Here is a 20,391-nt window from a genome sequence, read left to right on the forward strand (position 1 = left end):
AAGACCAAGAGCCAGTATACTCGAAGTCATATCCGTACCCTTTAGCTTTGAATGATTTTGTTAATAATGAAATAACTAATTTATTGAAAAATGGCATAATAAAACCTTCTCGCTCTCCATATAATAATCCTATATGGATAGTTGATAAGAAAGGTTTCGATGAGTCAGGGAAACCGAAAAAAAGACTTGTTATTGACTTTCGGAAACTAAATTCAAAAACTACAAGCGATCGGTACCCAATACCCGATACATCGACCATTTTATCAAATTTAGGAAAATCTACTTATTTCACTACATTAGATTTAAAATCAGGATTCCATCAAATCAGCCTAGCAGAGAATGACAGGGAAAAAACTGCTTTTAGTGTCAATAATGGGAAATTTGAATTTTGTCGACTTCCGTTTGGATTGAAAAATGCACCCAGTATTTTTCAGCGTGCAATAGATGACGTTTTACGCGAAGAAATTGGAAAAACCTGTCACGTGTATATCGATGATATTATCATCTTCTCATCATCGGCTGAAAAGCATATCTCTGACATTGATAGAATCCTCCAAAAATTGTACAAGGCGAACATGCGAGTTTCAAGTGAGAAGTCAAGATTTTTTAAAAGTTCTGTGGAGTTTTTAGGATTTGTTATTTCAGAAGATGGTATAAAGACCTGTCCTGAAAAAGTCAATGATATTATAAACTATCAGGTCCCTGAAACATTGCGTAGTCTGAGGTCATTTTTAGGGTTGGCGGGGTATTACCGCAGATTTGTCAAAGACTACGCACTCATAACAAAACCACTCACAAAATATCTCCGAGGAGAAAATGGCAACGTGTCTGCAAAGTGCTCTCGAAATGTAAAGGTATGTCTTGATAGGGAAGCACTGGTCGCCTTTCAAAGGATAAAAAATATATTGGCATCAGAAGACGTATTGTTGCTTCATCCAGACTTTAATGAACCCTTTGAACTTACTACCGATGCATCGTCTAGTGCAATAGGTGCTGTATTGACACAACATGGTAGACCTATAACCATGATTTCAAGGACTTTATCTACGACGGAAGAAAATTATTCCACAAATGAGCGTGAACTTCTGGCTATAGTGTGGTCGCTTCAAAAGTTAAGAAATTATCTGTATGGCGCAAAAAATGTAAACATTTACACAGATCACCAGCCGATCTCATTTTCTCTTTCGGAAAAAAATCCCAATACAAAAATAAGGAGGTGGAGGGCATTTATAGAAGAATTTTCACCAAAGTTTCACTACAAACCCGGCAAAGATAATATAGTGGCAGACGCTTTGTCCCGTCAATATATGCACTACGCGGAAATTGACTCAATGAGCATGGATGCCACAATTGGCTCTGAAACTATGTCTGCAACTGAAGGATCTATAGGTTCTGACACTTTAACTGCGTCAGAAACATCGACCATTGCAACAATACATAGTGAAGAATCTTCCACAGAAGTGATCAAGTCAGTTGCAAACCCAATTAACTGCTTTAAAAACCAACTTGTTCTAATTGAGGCATCAAAATCTGCTTTGATTTCAGAAACCGTATTTGTCAATCAAGTAAGACATCTAATAAATTACAATAAGGTGCCGGACATCATGAAGTTCGTGAGGGATGCTGTGAATCCAAGTGTTGTGAACTGCATATATTGTGATCATCACACGTTAGGGCAAATTCAGAATGATCTTATAAAAAATTTTCCGTCGGTAAGATTTGTCATTAGCAAAAAAATGGTAATGGATATTCACAATCCTGATGATCAGCTTGAAATTCTATTAAATGAACACAACAGGGCACATCGTAATATTCGAGAAAATCTTAATCAAATCCTTAGAGAATACTATTTTCCAAGCATTCGAAAGAAACTTCAAGAGATAGTTTCAACTTGCAAAACCTGTAAAGAATCGAAGTACGTCAGGCATCCTAAAAAAACTAGAATAGGCAAAACACCTATCCCTGAAAATCCTGGTGAACTGCTACATATAGACGTTTTTTCAACTGATAACACCCATTTTCTTACCTGTGTCGACAAGTTTAGCAAATTCGCACTCGTTTTCCCAATCGCATCTCGGTCAATTGTAGATATAAAAATTCCATTATTAGCAATATTGAATTTTTTTCCAAAGGCCAAGACTGTAGTGTGCGACAATGAAAAAGCTTTCAATTCTGAAACAATTAAATCTATTCTCGCAAATCAATTTGGTGTGGACATTTTTACAGTTCCACCGGCACATAGCACAAGTAATGGTCAAGTAGAACGTTTTCATAGCACTTTGGCCGAAATCGCAAGGTGTTTGAAAGCAGAAAAAGGGTATGTCGACACAACGGAGTTAGTTCTGATTTCTGTTTCTAAATATAATCAAACGATACATTCTGTTACTGGACTCAAACCCATTGACGTCCTTCACCGTATTTCTGACAAGCTAAGAATATCATTGATGAAGAAACTGGATATAGCTCAGGACAAGGATTTGACTTATCATAACACACATAGGATAGTGAGAAACTTCTCCCAGGGAGACAAGGTATTTTTGAGGGTTAACAGGAGATTAGGGAATAAATTTAGTAAACGCTTTGTAGAAAAAGTAGTTCAAAAGGATATGGGTAGTTATGTGCTGATAGATAATCGACCTGTTCATAAGGATAATATACAATAGAATTTTGAATTTTGTTATTTTTAACCGAATTATAACCAAATTATTTTGAAATAAGACAAAAATTTATTTTTATGGAATTATTGTGTAATACTTAAAAAAATAATAAAATATAGATACGTTAAGAAATAATGCAACAGTCGAGGACGACTGGTTTTAAAGAGGGAGGGTAGTTAAGGCCGTACTTAAAGTACTAGTCTTATTTCTATGAACTTATTTACTCTCCATTAAGCGATCTCTTTTTCGTTATGCAAATAGTATTTAGTTCAGTATTATTTTGTCTACCGTTTAATAAGCAATCCTCATAGAAAAGGAAAGCGACATTTATAATTTAAGATTTGTGAAGAAATGAATTGAAATGTAATAAAATTTAAAATAAGTTTTTTAATTAAAATTTAAAGTGGTTTTATTTAACTAAGAAAAAATAAAATTAATTTATACTTAAAAATACAAATTACAAATATTTTTAGGTAAACAAAATTATTTTTTTTTCCAAAGTTATTTTTTTAATTTTTTGTTAAAAATGTTTTTTTGAATTGTTATTTTAAAATTTTTTTTTTTAAATTTTAAAAAAAAAATTGTATTTTTAAAATTTTTTTTTTTTTTGGTGAAAAAAAAAATCGTGTTAAAAAATATTTTTCCGATTTTGACCCATTGTAGGTCCAACTTACTATTGTCTTATATACGACGTTGCAAAGGTCTTTGAAATATCTATCATTAGATATCCATATTGTGTATATTAATGACTTAGTAATCCAGATATAAGTCAAAAATCGAGGATGTCCTGGTTTTTTTCTCATATCTCAGCCATTTGTGGACCGATTTTGCTGATTTTAAATAGAAAATACAAAGCATGTCTGACAGAATTATTGAAGATTTGGATCCCGAAGATATCTGGGTTTTCAGAAAATTGATTTCAACAGACAGACCGACAGACGGACATGGCTTAATCGACTCCGCTATCTATAAGGATCCGGACTTTATAGTGTCGGAAATGAAAAATGTAGAAATTACAAACGGAATGACAAACTTATATATACCCTTCTCACGAAGGTGAAGGGTATAATTAAAATAAATTTCTTTATTTCTGAAATTATGGAATAAAAAGTAGAAGTTTGAAATTTAATCAAATTTTGCTATAATTTCTAAGGTCGCTTTTTTACAACTATATGTGTTTGAGGAGTGTTGTGAAAGTGGTTTGAACACCAGTTAATATAAAAAAATGTTTCCAATCCACTCTTAGAGTTAGGTTTTTTATGACAGCGTTTCACTTCTTGTTATTAATCTTTGGTTTGTAGAATTTAAATTTGTGTGAAAAAAAATTTTGCTATCAATTCACAATGAAAAACAGAGTACCAATGACAATTTTTAATCAAATTTCCCAGCAATTGCATTGATAATTTTTTTATATGGATTTATTTTGGCATATTTTTTCTTCCGCTTTATGAAGAAAAATGATCATCAACAATATGATTTAAACGATTGTAACTATTTAACCAATATCGATATTACTTCATTTCTTTAGCAGAATAAAAATAAATTAAAGGTAATATAATTTATTTTTAAGAATTTTTGGAAATTTTTAACTTTTAACCAACACATAGTGGCGTCTGTAGAACAAGTCAGGTTGCAAAAATCAAAAATTTGATGTGCCCCTAAAAAATATTTCAAACATGCTACTCTTATTTTTGATTCAAAGTTGACTGATTTTCAGTGTTCAAAAAACAGACCATTTTTAGGTAATTTGGTCCATTTTCAGATACAGTATCTCGAAAACTAGGTAACTGTATCTGAAAGTATACCAAATTACCTAAAAATGGATCATAAGTTTTTTTTTTGATTATGTTGATGGATCTATTTATTAAGAAATAGTTTTATTTATTATTAAATATTTACCAACTATCCATTTGTTCAATATTTCTCAACTTTGATGGAAAATAGAAAAAAAAACATAAATTTATATATTTGCCATATTTTCAAAATAAGTTTGCCCCATTTTTAGCTAGAGGTAAAATTTTGCATGTATTTTTTGGCAATTAATGAGATATAACTAGGGTTTTTATTCCCGGAATTCCCGGTTTTTTCACTACCCGATTCCCGGGATTTTTAGTCGGGAATCCCGGGAATTAAAAACTGACAAAAATACATAGAAAACAAGTTAGAACTCTATTTTTCACCAAAAAACAGTGAAAAGTATTTTACAGTTTTTTGCTTATATCTCGGTAATAATAGACCGCTTATTATTTTTTATTTGGGGTTTTTCGTATGAAAATTTAAAAAGAGAATTCATTATTTATAGAATTTATTTCTTATTGAATCATTCTAATTTCTTTAAATTTCTTCTTCAAATCCATAACAAAATAGCATACAAATTTATTAAATGATTAAATTCTTCTTAAATTCAAATCTAGTACAAAAAAGCTTAGACAATTTTTTCATTTAATTTTGTAAATGATTTGATTTAACAAAATTTTAATCATTAAAAGTTTGAATAAATTCTATTATTAACTTTAAAATTAATTCAGTTTAAACAAAGGCTTTGGAATGTATCTAAAAAATTCAATATTAGGAATGGATTTATGGACTGAAAGGCTGACATTCTTTAATTACGGATTAAGATTTTAGTGAATTAAGCACAAATTTTATTAATTAATTCGAATCTCTGATATTTAATAATTATAAAACTAAGTTTTTATATGAAATTTGGTTATAATATTCCTAATTTACAGTATCATTATATATTTCGGGAATAGACGGGTACCCGGGAATGTATAAAAAAAATTCCCGGGAATCAAAAAAGGTCGGGAAATTAAAAACCCTAGATATAACCGTGAAAACCCATCATTGTATATTTTGCAAAAAAATTAAAAATAAATTTTAAAAAAAATTTGTTTAAATCCTTTCTGGAATAACTTATAGCTTTTATGAGCCTTTAAAAAGGAACATAAAAAATCAAAAATTTTAAAAAAATAATCTATTTTACTTTCCATAAAATTGATTTTTCCACAAATTTCAAGTTTACACAGACATCCAGTCAGACGGACTGACAATGTTTAATCGACTCAGAAATAGATTCTAAGTATACTTTAAGGTGTGTGTTAAACTAATATTTTTTGGCGTTACAAACATCAGCACAAACACACAGTACCCTCCCCACTATGGTGCTGCAGGGTTTAAATATACTATTGTTTAGAAATTGGAGTGATTACATAATGGAGACCTTTGTCGATTTAGTTTATTATTTGGCGATTTTAGATTTGTATTCAAAATTAAAAGGATTTTTGACAGAAATAAAAACAGAGTAGATAGGGCATACTTTTCTCATTTTAAGAGGTTTCAGACTATTGGTTCATACTTTAATGAAAGAAGCAATAATTTTTTGCAGAATATATTTAGAAATTTAAGACTCAAATATAAATTTAGAACTAATATAATTCGAATAATTCAAAACAAAATCTATAACACTTTTAATGACTATAAACAAAATACTTAAAATACCAACCTTGTTTGACATAATGTAGAGCATTTATTATTTAATTTATTTACAAATTCCCTTGAGATTCAAATCAAATTCAAACACCTCTGAAACTTTAATTTAAATCAAATGGTTTCTTATATTTGCTTCTTTGAAGCATATGTTTCACAAAACACCTTGTTGACTTGCTTTAGATTATTTTTGTTAGCTTGGAATTTATTTTTTAACCATAAATAAAAAACATTTTATTACATTTTATTTAAAATAAGGCAATTTTATCACTTTAATTTTGTATTTTTTTTAAAGATATATATTTTTTTTTTAATTTGTTTGGTTATTTTCAAAGTAATTTAGTATTTTTCTGTTAGAAAATTATATGTTCACATGTACAAACGTATGTCGTCACTGTGTTAACCTACTTTTAAGAGGCTGTCGCTACTGTGCAAGAAAACAAAATACTAAGATTTTTCCATTTTTTTTACAAAATGTAAAAATTTTTTCTTTGAAATGAGTGGTTGTATGGTTTTTTGTAATTTTTTTATGGTGGAAAATTAATTTAAGGAAAAATCATGATATTTTAATGGTAACACTACTAACACAATAACCAAATTGTTGTTTAACTAAAGCAAACATTTAAATTTTCAAAAAGGAATGAAATACTAATACTAGTTTAAAAATTTATTTGAAAACTTATCAAAGTATGGGTAAAAACAAACAAATTTCAAAGTATTGGTAGAGGGAAATGAGAGTGTGTGGGTTTGGAAGACAAAAATGAAGAATTTTAATATTGAAATTCCAATACTACGATATTTTGCTATGAAAATGTATGGGTGGTAGTTAGTTTTGAAACTGCTTTAATGTGGGTAAGGAAAACTGAAAAAAATCAATTTTAGTTTACTTTAAATTTAATTATTTGTTAAAAAATGTTAAACCTAGTTGTTTGGTTTAGTATTAGTGATAAAGCTCTCTCATTTTTGATTTCAAACCCCTTGTGTTTAAAAAAAAAGCTTTTAATTTTGAGTTTGTTTTTGCATGCTTTGTTTTGTTTACCTTTTCAGCTTTACTCTCACTTTCAATTGAAAACATCTTCAATGGCTCTTTGCTAAACCAAAACCACTCTTTGTACAAATTTTAATGCATTTCAAAGCTTTGTTTTTATATAGATTTAATTTAACATTTATGGTTTAATAAAACACAATTTCAATTTCAAACAAAACAAAGCAAAAAAGTAATAATAAATATACTATAAACATTCAACTTAAACAAATTTTGAGCTCTCGCTCTTTGTTTTTATTGAGTTTGGTTTTGAATCAAAATTAAAATTGTTATATGGCAGAGGGGCAAAATCAAAATAAAATTCAAACTCAAAACGTTTTAGTGTGTTTTAATCGTAATAAATGTGTGGAGTATATAAGCCACTAACTGACCAAAGACAGCATCCAGTTAAAGGTTTGGAATCGTAGCGGGTTCTACAATCCTTTATTTGTAGTGTTACATAAAGAAATAATTTACTGTTTTTTTTAAGAAAAAGGTGCAGTTTTATTTTATTTTTATAAAAAAAAATGTTTAAAAATTTATATTTTTTTGTAAAGTGATTAATTTTTAAAATCAAAGCATTAAACTACCGTTAAATTAATTTTTTTTAAATAAATTTCAATTTTTTTTTATTTATAATTTTAGTGAACTGCTGCTGACTGTATTTGCTAAAAGTGGGTGTGTTTATTCTATAATAAAATCATCATGAAATTATTTGTAAGTATAAACAACATGTTTTAGTTTGAAATATTAAAAAAAGTGTTAAAGTGAAAAGTGCCTAATTGAAACAAGAAATTCTTAGAAATTTATAAAATTTTTGGTTGTTAAGAAAAAGTTCTAAATTTTCCAATAATATTTTCCAAATTGTTAAGTAATTTCAATAATTAAAGAAACGTCTTAAGTTTTTTTTCTACAAACTTCAAATTAGAACTTATTAAATAAAATAAATCAAATAAAAATTTGAAATTTTTCAATTTTTTTTTCAAAACTTTTTTCTCAATATTCCAATGCTCCTTTTATATTTGAAATCAATTGCATATACTGGATATTTAATAATTTTCTATAAATCCTATAAACTTTAAAATGAACTCATACATGTAGTTTCTGCCAAACATTTCATTTAATGTATTAATTCATAGAATTTTGAGAGAAATTAAAATATGAAGTATTCTTTTTATAATTTTCGATCCTCTTAATCTGAAATTTCAAAACTTTTTTGAGCTACCCCAAAAAATATTTAAAAATTATAAGAAATTGAAAAATTTAACAAATTAGTTTGAAAATTTTGAAAAAATTTTTAAACATTATTTTTATAAAATACTTCAAAATTAAAACACCAATAAAAATAAACTTTTTCTACATGAATGTTGTATTAGCTTTACTTTGAAATAAATTAAATACTTCTACGAAAAACTTAAATACAGCAGTTGTTTACAATTTAAATTGAAAACTATTCAATTCTTATTTTTCAATGATTCAATATCTACACTTTCTAATAGACTTTTTCAAATATATTAGCTAGAAAATAATTGAAACCTTTTTCATAAAAATTTCTTTTAGTTTGTGAAACTTTTCAATTCTTTTGATTTAAGCTAATATACAAATCAGAATTGTTTGATTTGTAATATCAAATAATTTTTAAATTTCTCTCCAAAAAATATCAAATCTAAGAAACAATAAATACAATATTTCAAAATTAAACATTTGGAACAAAAAGATATGATAAATAAGTTTGTGTATTAATTAATCTTTTAATATTTCAATTAGTTCATCTTCCTGATATTCCCTAGTTTTATAACAAATTCAATATTAAATTGCTAAATTTAAATATTCATTTAAAATAAATTCAATAACTTCTAAAATACTAAGTAAAATTTGTTTAAAGCAATTTCACGTTTAACAAATAATTTAAATTCTAAAAATTCTAAGCGAATTTTCTAAATTCCAAATATTTTATTTCAAAATTTTTTTAAATTTTTGTTTTTCAAAATTTGTTTAAAGTTTTGTTTTTCAAAATTTTCAATATTAAGAAATTACTCATAATGAAATAATGTACAGCATTTTAATAGCAAAATAATTAATAATTTAAGTAGTTTTTCCAAATATTTCATTTCAAAATTTTTTTAAATTTTTGTTTGTCAAAATTTTCAATATTAAGAAATTATTCATACTGAAATAATGTACAGCATTTTAATAGCAAAATAATTAATTTTTTTAAGTAGTTTTTCACAAAATTTTGAAAAATATTTTCAATATTTAGTTTCCTTACGGAATCTGACACTTTAAATCATTTATTCCATTAAAAGTTTTCTACAGAGCAAACAGACTTATAGTGGAAATCAAATTTGTTGTCAATCGAATGATCCATATTATATTTCAGTTTTGGCAATAGAAAATCAATTAAAAAGGAACAATTTCGGTTGAAGAAACCAAACTTTGTTTACCCCTTCTAATATATTGTAGCCACAACTTAAAATTCGGTCACCATGACAGAATCATTCGATTGACAACCAATTCGGTTGCTACTACGAATCTGTTATCTCTGTGTATGACTAAAAATAAGTAGTTCTTTGAAATTTTGAACAAGTATTTAAAAAAGAAGGTACTTTTATTAAAAAGGCACCATTGTTGAAAAAGTACATTTGTCGAAAAGTGTATTTTGGTTGAAAATAGAATTTTTGTAGTAAAAGGTACTTTTCTTGAAAAGGCTTTTGTGTTGCAAAAAATTAAATTTTTTGACAAAAACATTAATATATTTTAAAATATTATTTTCGAAATTTTAAATTTTCTTCTCTTAAAAGTCTTTTAACAACTAATTGCGATTGTATATTTCTGATTTAAAATTATAAATTTTTTTAAAAAAGTTATTAAGAAAAAGATATGTATGGTTTTAAGTACTATTTGGAAAAAGTACAATTTTTAAAATTATTCTTTTCTAAAAAATATTTCAAAAATATTAAAAATTAATTAAAAGTACTATTCTGAATGAAGATACTTTTTAAAAAAAGTACTTTTCTGTTAAAATTATATTGTTTTTATCAAAAAGTACCAACTACATATTTTTAAAAACCAAAATTTTTTTTAAAAAAAGTACTATTTTGAAAAAGGTACTTTTTTATAATCGTACTATTTTTAAAATTATTCTTTTCTAAAAAATATTTCAAACACAATAAAAATTAATTTAAAGTACTATTCTGAATAAAGATACTTTTTAAAAAAAGTACTTTTCTGAAAAAATTATTTTGTTTTATCAAAAAGTACCCACTACATATTTTGAAAAATCAAATTTTTTTTTAAAAAAGTACTATTTTGAAACAGCTACTATTTTTATAAAAAAAGTACTATTTTAAAATAAGTACTTTAAAAAAATTGAAAGCGAAATGTTTCATTTTGAAAACCGAAATTGTTGCTAATAGACTTATTTTTTTATAATGATTAAATTCTTAATTTGTTGCTGGCAAATCTCATGATTATTTAAAAGTATTTTTCTTAATTGCTATTGTAGATTCCTGATTTAAAATTTTAAGTTTATTGATGAGAATCTTATTTAAAGACAGTTCTTTAGAAAAAGGTATGGTTTTAATTTGATAATATTTGAAAAAATACACTATTTGGAAAAAGTACTATTTTGAAAATTGTACTTTCCAAAAATAAAATTCAAAAACTTTAAAAATTGTTAAAATACTGTGCCGAAAAAGATACATTTTGAAAAAAAGTACTATTCTTTACCAAAAAGTATTGTTTTGAAATAGCAAAATTGTTTTATCAAAAAGTAATATTTCGAAAGATAAAAATAGTTTAAAGTACTATTCTGAAAAAGATACTTTTTGAAAAAAGTACTATTCTATAAAAAATATACTGTTTTATCAAAAAATACTATTTTGAAAGAGCAACATTTTTTTTAAAGGAAAGAACTATTTGGAAAGAAGTACTATTTTGAAAAAGGTACTTTTTATAAAAAAGTACTATTTTCAAAAAAGTAGTTTTTATAAAAAATTACTATTTTGAAAAAGGTACATCTTTTTAAAAAAAAGTACTATTTGAAAAGGGTATTTATTTTTTGAACTAGTAGCTAAATTTTTCAAAAATAATTTTATTTTGAAAATCCCTTGATATTAATGAAAAACAAATCAAATTTATTTTGCTTTAAAAACGATCGAAAGCATTCATTTGGCATAAAGCAACAGCCTGTTAGGCGCTGAAGTGAATGATCAATGGTATTATATTCAAGATTCTCTCAAAACCATTGCCTTAAAGGTTTAACTTTAATATTAAAGTCTTTTGATTCACAACTAATTGCCAGTTTTATGACAACATATTACTGTAAAACCTTGTAATTCAATGGTATTGTTAGATCTTCTGCAAAACTGATCTTCATGGCTCATGATTTCATGTTGGTGAATTATTGCTACAAATTCCAAAGTAAGCTTTTAATAAAGTGATCTACAATGGCATGTTTAAGTTATTTGGTTCAAAGTATTCTTTTAAATATGTAGCTAAAAGCAATTAGTCTAAAGTCTGCTGTATTTAGCAAGATTAATGTTAAAGAACAATTTGTGGTAAACTACTAATTAAAACAAACAATTTAAAAATAAATAATTTTAGATTTCAATGGAAAAATTCTAAAAATTCTCAGCATTTTCCAGAGCTTTAAGCTCTTAAAATTAGAAAAATAGAAAATTTAAATTTTTATTAAAATGAAAGCTAATCATATGACAATATTATGGTTAGCAAATTCAAATTATGGAAAATTTTCTCCCGGCAAAACTGAATTTTTAAATTTATTCGTCATTTATTTCCCTATTTTCATTCAATGTTCTCAAAACATAAATTATAATAAATTCAATTGTTTTTGTCACCATTTTTGCCTTCAATACATTGGTCTTTTTCATACCATTGACAACCTTGCCCATATTAATTGACACCTGTAATTATTACAGCATTTAATTACTTTTTTTTGTTTAATCAATTATCTAATCATATTGCCTTCTATAAAAATAGCAACAACTAATAAATTTAGCTATTAAGTAATCGCTAAAGCGAAAGCATACAAATACAAAACCAAAACGCATTCATATGTCGCAAAATATAGTAAAATAAACGCAACAATAAGTAACAGGCAGTCAGAGGCACATGGCTAAAATAAAATCAAAAATACCTAAAACAAAAACTAAAGAGTCACCAAACACAAACAAATGAAAAAAAAATTCAAACAAATTTAAAACAAGTGAAATTTTAAATAATGTAACCAAGCCATACTAAGAAAACATGACTGGCATGACAAAAAGACAGTTATAAGAAACTAAAAGAAATAATAAAATAATAAATAAATAATATAGAAGAAAATATAAAAATATTTCAATAATTATGAGTTGCTAAAGTCACAAACACTTATTCTAGAATGATTTCAACATTTCAAGAATTTGAATCAAATTCTTCCCTACAATCTTACAAAACAAAAGACTTCAGACACAAACTTGTGTTAACTTTTATTTAAAAACAAAAACATTTGCTGGGCTTTTTTACCACAATTCAAACAAAATTCACTTGCCACAATTGTTAATGAATTACTATTAATTTTATTTTCATATCAATAATATTTTCATTGTTTTTTCTTCTTTCTTTCTTCATAAGTGAGTAATTTGTTTAACGTTATCAAATAATTGCTTAAAAAAAAAACTTAAATTATTAGCCTGCTCTATGCATTTTAATATGCTCACGCTCTGCTCATGCATAAATACAAACAAAAATTTACCAATAATTTGTAATATTTTGGTTTTTTGTTTTTGTAATATCATATTACCATGTTATATTTCCGTCAACAAATCCAGCCCAACATGCTGGCTAACACACCCCACTAACAAACCAGAAAGTAAACACAAGAAATTATAAAGTTTTGTTTGTTTTTGTTTAGTTTCAAAGCCGGTCGGTTGGTTGGTCTATGATGAGTAAGAAATAGACTTTGAAATGTGAGTAAGATCAAGTACAAGCTACAATGAAGACGACCAGCGTAAAAGCGAAATATGTATATACAATATAAAATTTTGAAAATTATATACATAACCGTTAACTCCCCTAAACATTTTAAGAGATTGAATTTTTTAATAAATTTTAGCTTAAAAGTGGAAATACAGAGCAAAATTAAAAACAAAATCTAAAATATTAAACGAATAATCGTAAAACCGGTTCACGAATAATCGATTATTCGGTGGCATTAATTTAAACTTTTAAAATTAAATGTTTTTGACTTAATTATTTCTAAAACAAGCCGAAATATTAATCGATTAATCGAATAACTGGCAAATGTTTAATCGATTATTCGGTGACATTTTTATAAATTTAAACTTTTCAAACAAAATGTTTTTGAATTAATTGTTTCTAAAAACCCATCAAAAAGAAAAAAAATCTAAAATATTAATCGAATAATCGAAAAACTGGTAAACGATTAATCGAATATTCGGCGACTTTTTCATAAATTTAAACTTAATTTAACAATAAAACAAATATAAAATTAAAGTTTTCCAAATAAGTTGTTTTTGACTTAATTGTTTATAAAACCCCATCAAAAAGAAAAAAAATCTAAAAAATTAAACGAATAATCGAAAATCTTGCAAACGATTAATCGATTATTCGGTGACTATTTTATACATTTAAACTTAATTTAACAATAACGCAAATATTGAATAAAAATTTTCCAAATATAATGTTTTTGCCTTAATTGTTTCTAAAACTCGATTATTCGATTATTTGCTAACCAATATCTCCCCTAGTCATATTGAAAAACTAGAATTTTTAATAAATCTTTGCTTAAAATTGGAAGTATATACCAAAATGACAAAAGAATCTAAAATATTAAACAAATAATCGTAAAACTGTTTAAAAGATTAATCGAATATTCGGTGACTTTTTCATAAATTTAAACTTTTCAAAGTAATTGTTTTTCAATTAATTGTTTCTAAAAACCGATCAAACCCAAAAAAAACCTAAAATATTAATCGAATAATCGAAAAACTGGTAAACGATTAATCGAATATTCGGTGACTTTTTCATAAATTTAAACTTAATTTAACAATAAAGCAAATATTGAATAAAAATTTTCCAAATAAAATGTTTTTGACTTAATTGTTTCTAAAAACTCGATTATTCGATATTTCAATATCTCCCCCAGTCATATTGAAACTAGAATTTTTAATAAATTTTTGCTTAAAAGTGGAAGTACATACCAAAATGAATAAAAGAATCTAAAATATTAAGCGAATAATCGAAAAACTGTTTAAACGATTAATCGAATATTTTGGGACTTTTTCATTAATTTAAACTTAATTTAACAATAAAACAAACATCAAATTGTAATTTTCCAAATAAAATTATATTGACAAAATTTTTTCGAAAAACCGATTATTCGATTATTTGCCAACCGAATAAATTTTAAAAAAAAAACATTTTTATCAAATTTTTAAATAAAATACAATATAAAAACATAACTATTACTTGAAATTATGAAATAAATTGATTATTCGATTAAAGAATTAACCGGTTATTCGCTTAAACGATAACTCGATTATTTGTTAACCGAATAAATTTTCCAAAAAACATTTGTATCAAATATTTAAATAAAATACATTATAAAAACATAATTTTTATTAAGAATTATGGAAAAAATCGTTTATTCGATTAAATAATTGACCGATTATTCGCTTACATAATTATTCCGTAACACATTTTGAGCTAAAATTTTGTTATAATGTTAAACATTTTTAAATACAAAACATTTTACTTAATTATTTTCCATAACCGATTAATCGATTATTTGAGAACCGAATACAGTTTTCTAAAAACCATTGGAATTATATTTTTTAGTTAACTCCATTAAAAATAATAATTTTTCTTTGGAAATTATGAAATAAATCAATTATTCGATTAAATAATTAACCGGTTATTCGGTCAAACTTTTTTTATTAAAGCTTAATTTTAGCAGCAATATAAATATTTCTTTATAATTTTTAAACAAAATTGTTCTTAATTAATATTGCTTTATAACCGATTATTCGGTTATTCATTTATTTGGGAATCGAATTGGTTTCTTCGAAAACCATTTGAATCAAATTTTCAAACTAACTGCCATAAATCAAATATAATTTATAAAATTGATAAATTATTCGATTAAATAATTGCCGATTATTCGTTTACACGATTATTCGGTTACACATTTTAAAATTAAAGCAAATTTTTTTTCTAAAATTTTAACATTATACTAAAAATTCCTAAATATAATCGTTTTTATTTAATTATTTTCCAAAAACGATTAATCGATTATTTGGGAACCGAATAAATTTTTGTAAAAACTAATGGATTCACATTTGGAAGTCACTTGCATTAAAAATAAATAATTTTTTCTTAAATTTGTAAAATTAATCGATTATTCGATTAAACATTTAAACCTTTATTCGATAGAAAAATTATTCGATTACTCTTTTTCAAATTAATGTTCCATTCAACACAAATTTATATACTTTTTTATAATTTTCCAATAAATTTTGAATTTAATCGATTAATTTATTAATAATTACCCGGTTATTCGCTTATACGATTATTCGGTTTCAATATATTTTCTACTCTTTTTCAATTTAAATTTTGTTTTAAAATGAATGTGAAAACTTCCTTAAAGCCTTTTGAAAGGTTTACTCGATTATTTGTTAATCGATTATTCGTTAATACAATTTTATAAATAGGCCAATTTATTTAGATTTTGAGATGAAATTCCATTTAAATGTAAATAAAAATAATTATTTTCAAATTCAATAATTAACCATTCAATCGATTAATTTTTTATTTGGTTATTCGCTTTTATTTATTTTTTTAAATTTCTTTAATTTAACAAATTTTATAGCAAGTTATTCGGTTACTTGCTTATTCGGTTACACGATTATTTGGTTACTTTTTTAACTATGGTTTTATTAAGTCAAATTCTTACAGTTAATATAACTAACTGCTCTATAGATCAGTTAGCTAGCTGTTTATTCGTTTCCACAACTATTCGGTTACCCGATTATTGTCTTATTTTTTATTTAGTTACACCCTTTTAAGTGTAAATAAATGTAATTTATGCTTTTAATTCATTATTCGATTAATTGCTAGACAACTTAATCGGTTTCAAATGCCGCTTAACGCCTCAATTCCATTATAACTACCAACCAGTAGCTGCTTTTTATTTCTATATAAAACATTGTTATTTTTTCTTTCTATTTTTATTTCCAACTTATTTCAAGTGAATAAACTTTTATCTCTACTTCAAGCTGGTTTATTTTATGGAAATTTTATTAAGGTTTTTTTTCATGTTTTCATTCATGTTTCTGATCGTACCCCTCTCTGGTACAATCTTCAGCTCTGATTATTTCATATGAAATTTAAATTTTTGATAGCAGACACATAAATATTTAGTTTGCTTAAGAAAAAAACAAGTCAAATTTGCATAATATTTGCACGGTTTGCTTTATAGGTCTTTAGAGTATTGTTATTTTTATATATTTTTTGGCAAGGTTGTTGTTTTGATCATAACGATCATCGTCAGCTGTCTATCGAAATATTAAGGCGGGTGCTAGTTTGGCTTAAAGACAAATGGTTTATAAATTGTTAGAAACAAAGGCATTAAAAGTATTAAAAGCTAATTAATGATATTATGCATAAAGAAACAAAAGATTTTACATTTTAAAATAACTGAAATTATTTAAGAAAAACAAAGAAACCAATTTGAAAATAATTAAAACAGAAGACTGTTTTATTTGCTTCCAAAGCATTTGGCACTCAATTAAAACGTAATTTAATTTAAGCAACAAACAAAAAATTTGGAATTAAAAATATCGTTTAGCTTAAAATTAAAAACTAATTTAATCTTAATGATTGATTCAAACTAATTTTAAAACTTCCTTTCTTCCCCTTTCCCCTTTTCTTACAGATCTGTCTCGCCACACTATTGGTGGCTTCTGCTTGCGCCGAAACAGCCAAAAAGTCAGAAGAAAAGGTTCCTTTAGAGAAGAAACTCGACAAACGTGGTCTTCTCGATTTGGGTTACGGTTATGGTCACTCCGGTTTGGATGTCGGTTATTTGGGACACGGTTCCATTTCGCATGGTCATGGTTACGGACATAGTGGTAATGCCATTATTGCTCATTCTGCACCCGCAGTAGCTTATTATGGTCATTCTGGTTTTGCAGGTCATGGTGGTGGTCACGGCGGCGGTGGTTATGGCGGTTATGGTGGTGGTGTTGTCATCAGCGGTGGACATAGCGCACCTCAGGAATTCTTAATCAGCAAAATGGCCGATGTACACAAGACTATTACCATCACCAAGGGTATTCCCGTGCCACATGTAGTCGATCGTCCCTACCCCGTGGAACACATTAAACACGTGCCCGTCCATGTTAAGGTACCCGTGCCACAGCCCTATGAAGTGATCAGAAAGGTTGCTGTGCCCGTCAAGGAATACGTTAAAGTGCCCGTGCATGTACCCCAACCCTACGAAGTTATCAAGAAGGTGCAAGTGCCCGTTCAAGTGCCCGTCGATCGTCCCTATCCCGTTAAGGTGCCCGTGCCCCAACCCTACGAAGTGATCAAGCACGTGCAAGTGCCCGTTAAAGTACCCGTACCCCAACCCTACGAAGTCATCAAGCATGTGCAAGTGCCCGTTAAAGTACCAGTGCCAGTACCCCAGCCCTACGAAGTCATCAAGCATGTTCAAGTGCCCGTCCATGTGCCCGTCGATCGTCCAGTGCAAGTTAATGTACCCAAGCCCTACCAAGTCACCGTAGAGAAACCCTACCCCGTTGTTGTGGAAAGAAAGGTACCCGTACAAGTGCCCGTTCGTGTAGATCGTCCCTATCCCGTGCCCGTAGATCGTCCCTATGAAGTCAAAGTACCCGTAGAAGTACCTCAACCCTACACCGTTGAAAAGCGTGTACCCTATGCCGTCGATCGTCCCGTACCCTACCCCGTTAAGGTGCCCGTCGATCGTCCCGTTCCTGTTGCAGTTACCAGACATGTACCCGTAACAGTTGAAAGACCAGTGCCCGTACCCGTAGGTGTACCCGTTGTAGCCGGCCACTCAGTAGTACAACATGGTGGCGGTATTGCCCTCGGTCATGGCGGTGGCGGCATTGCCTATGGTGGTGGCGGTATTGCCTATGGTCATGGTGGTGGCGGTATTGCCATTGGCCATGGTGGCGGTCATGGTTTCTCCTCTGGCGGCCATGGTTTCTCATCAAGTGGTTATGGTTTCTCGTCCAGTGGTCATGGTGGCTCCGTTATTTCCGACGGTCACGGTTACCACAAAAAGAAATAAGTCTTCTGTCCGCTCTAGACTTCATTTCATCTAAAAATCCCAAAAAAACAAAGTGTAAATGATTTCTTTTTGTTGTTCAACAAAAAAAACAACAATATAACATAACAAAAAACTAGTTATAATTATTCTAACCTCCCCCCTCCCCACATGCCTCAACTCCTGTCCCTCTTTTTATTTTCTATTGTGAAAATTCTTTATTCAAAAAGAAACTTTGCCACTAGGTATGCTGATCTTTTTCTGCTGGCCTCATGAAATTAGTTCTGCCGTAAAGCAAAAGTTAAATGTTTGGGAAAGAACAAACACCAACACTGCCACTTAGAATTTAAGAAAAATCCAATCATCAAAATATCTTAATTTCTAAAACGGAATTTCAAGACTTTAAAAATATTATTTCCCCACCCCCCAACTCTTTACAAAACTATGTTTTTATAATAAACCAATTATTATAAAATTGTTTAGTTCCAGTAATTCTTAATTAATTGCATGAATTTCTTCCTAAAATGTTAAACAAAAATTGTGATAAATTCGTTAAATTTGTTTCATTTTGAAAGGAAGACCAGCTTGTAATAAATAACATACGTTAAACACGTACATAACATGGTTATAATATTTTCTATTTAAAAAAATCTTTGTTTTTTAATAATTTTTTTCAAAAATTATTTTTTTCTATTTATTTTTTATTAAGTTTTTATTTCCCTTAAATTTTTCTTGGCTTATTGTGGTGATTAAATTTGTTTGTTACCAGCAGAAATATCTTTAATTGTTTGTATATTTTTTTTGTGTATAAATTAATTTTTTTTCTTATGTTATTATTATGAAATATATAATTTTTTTTTATTATAAAAATTGTAAATAAGTTTATTAAGGAGAAACAATGTTTTTAAAAATGATGACAAAAAAATTTAAATAAATGTATAAAATAAAATATTTAAAAAATATAAAATTTTGTGTGTAATTCTTTTTCTTTTTATTTAAATTGAAGTGGGAGAACATTTAAAAAAAACAATGTTTAAAATACTTAGAACATGATAAATTCAAATATAGATTTAAAATATTATTAGCTTTTAAAATAAGAAAAGAATTCAGTGGATAGAGCACACTAACGTTGTTATTCCGTTTCAAAATTCTTATAAACAAATACTCAAAATTTTCGTGATTAACTAGTGAGCATCTTTCTATAACTTAAAAGGATATTATATTTCAATTCCGAGGCCCTATGTGCCTTATAGGAACTAATGGAATTAATAATAATATTTCAATTCCAACCTATTATATGAGGGCGTGACAATATGAATGAAAAACAGGTATTTGGATAAAAAATAATTTTATTATTCAACGTAGTCTTTTTTGAGCTCTATACAACGTTTCTCCAACTTTTTATCACTTCCAAAAAATAAGTTTTGCCGAGGTCATCAAAATAGATAATGGTTTGTGAGATAATTTCATAATTGGAGTCAAATCTCGTTCCGCCGAGCAATTTCTTTAGGTTTTGAAACAAAAAGTAGTCCGGAGAATACGATGGATGAGGGAACAATTCGTAGCCTAATTCTTGAATTTATGTTATGGAAATTGCACATTTGCATTGTCTTGGTGAAAAATAAATTTGTTCATGGCCTCATACATTGTACATATCGCTTTAGTATACAGAAGTTCATGCTGGAGCGATCATTGGCTAGAGCTTTGACTTGGATCCACGACTTAATGCAGCCTTCGACTTTTCTTCTAACTATCCTCACCCAAGAGTTTCGTGGGCGGCCAGACTGGCGGTGACTTTGCGGATTCCAATCGAGAGCATCTCTGCTGATTTCATTACATTTCCTACATAGAATATGACCAATCCAAGACCACGGTTCACATTTGGCCATGTACAAAAGATGTTCATT

At 27.4% G+C, this 20,391-nt stretch overlaps 2 protein-coding genes across 3 annotated transcripts in view; one reads left to right on the forward strand and one right to left on the reverse strand.

Annotated features, from left to right (window-relative positions):
• Ance-3 overlaps window positions 1–20,391 on the reverse strand; it is a 250,436-nt gene that overhangs the window by 46,805 nt on the left and 183,240 nt on the right. The window lies entirely within an intron of this gene.
• Window positions 7,585–19,451, forward strand: Vajk3. Of its 2 annotated transcripts, XM_065501751.1 has the most exons (4): window positions 7,585–7,666; window positions 7,816–7,887; window positions 17,126–17,321; window positions 17,385–19,451. In XM_065501751.1, exons 2-4 carry the CDS (start codon window positions 7,876–7,878, stop codon window positions 18,506–18,508), a joined length of 1,332 nt encoding a protein of 443 aa, XP_065357823.1. In that variant the 5' UTR covers window positions 7,585–7,666; window positions 7,816–7,875; the 3' UTR covers window positions 18,509–19,451. The 2 variants fall into 2 exon arrangements, with proteins under 2 accessions (XP_065357823.1, XP_065357822.1); XM_065501750.1 differs by having other exon boundaries at window positions 17,126–19,451.

This window comes from Calliphora vicina, chromosome 2, assembly GCF_958450345.1.
Source record: "Calliphora vicina chromosome 2, idCalVici1.1, whole genome shotgun sequence".
In the NCBI taxonomy this organism is placed as follows: Eukaryota; Metazoa; Arthropoda; class Insecta; order Diptera; family Calliphoridae; genus Calliphora; species Calliphora vicina.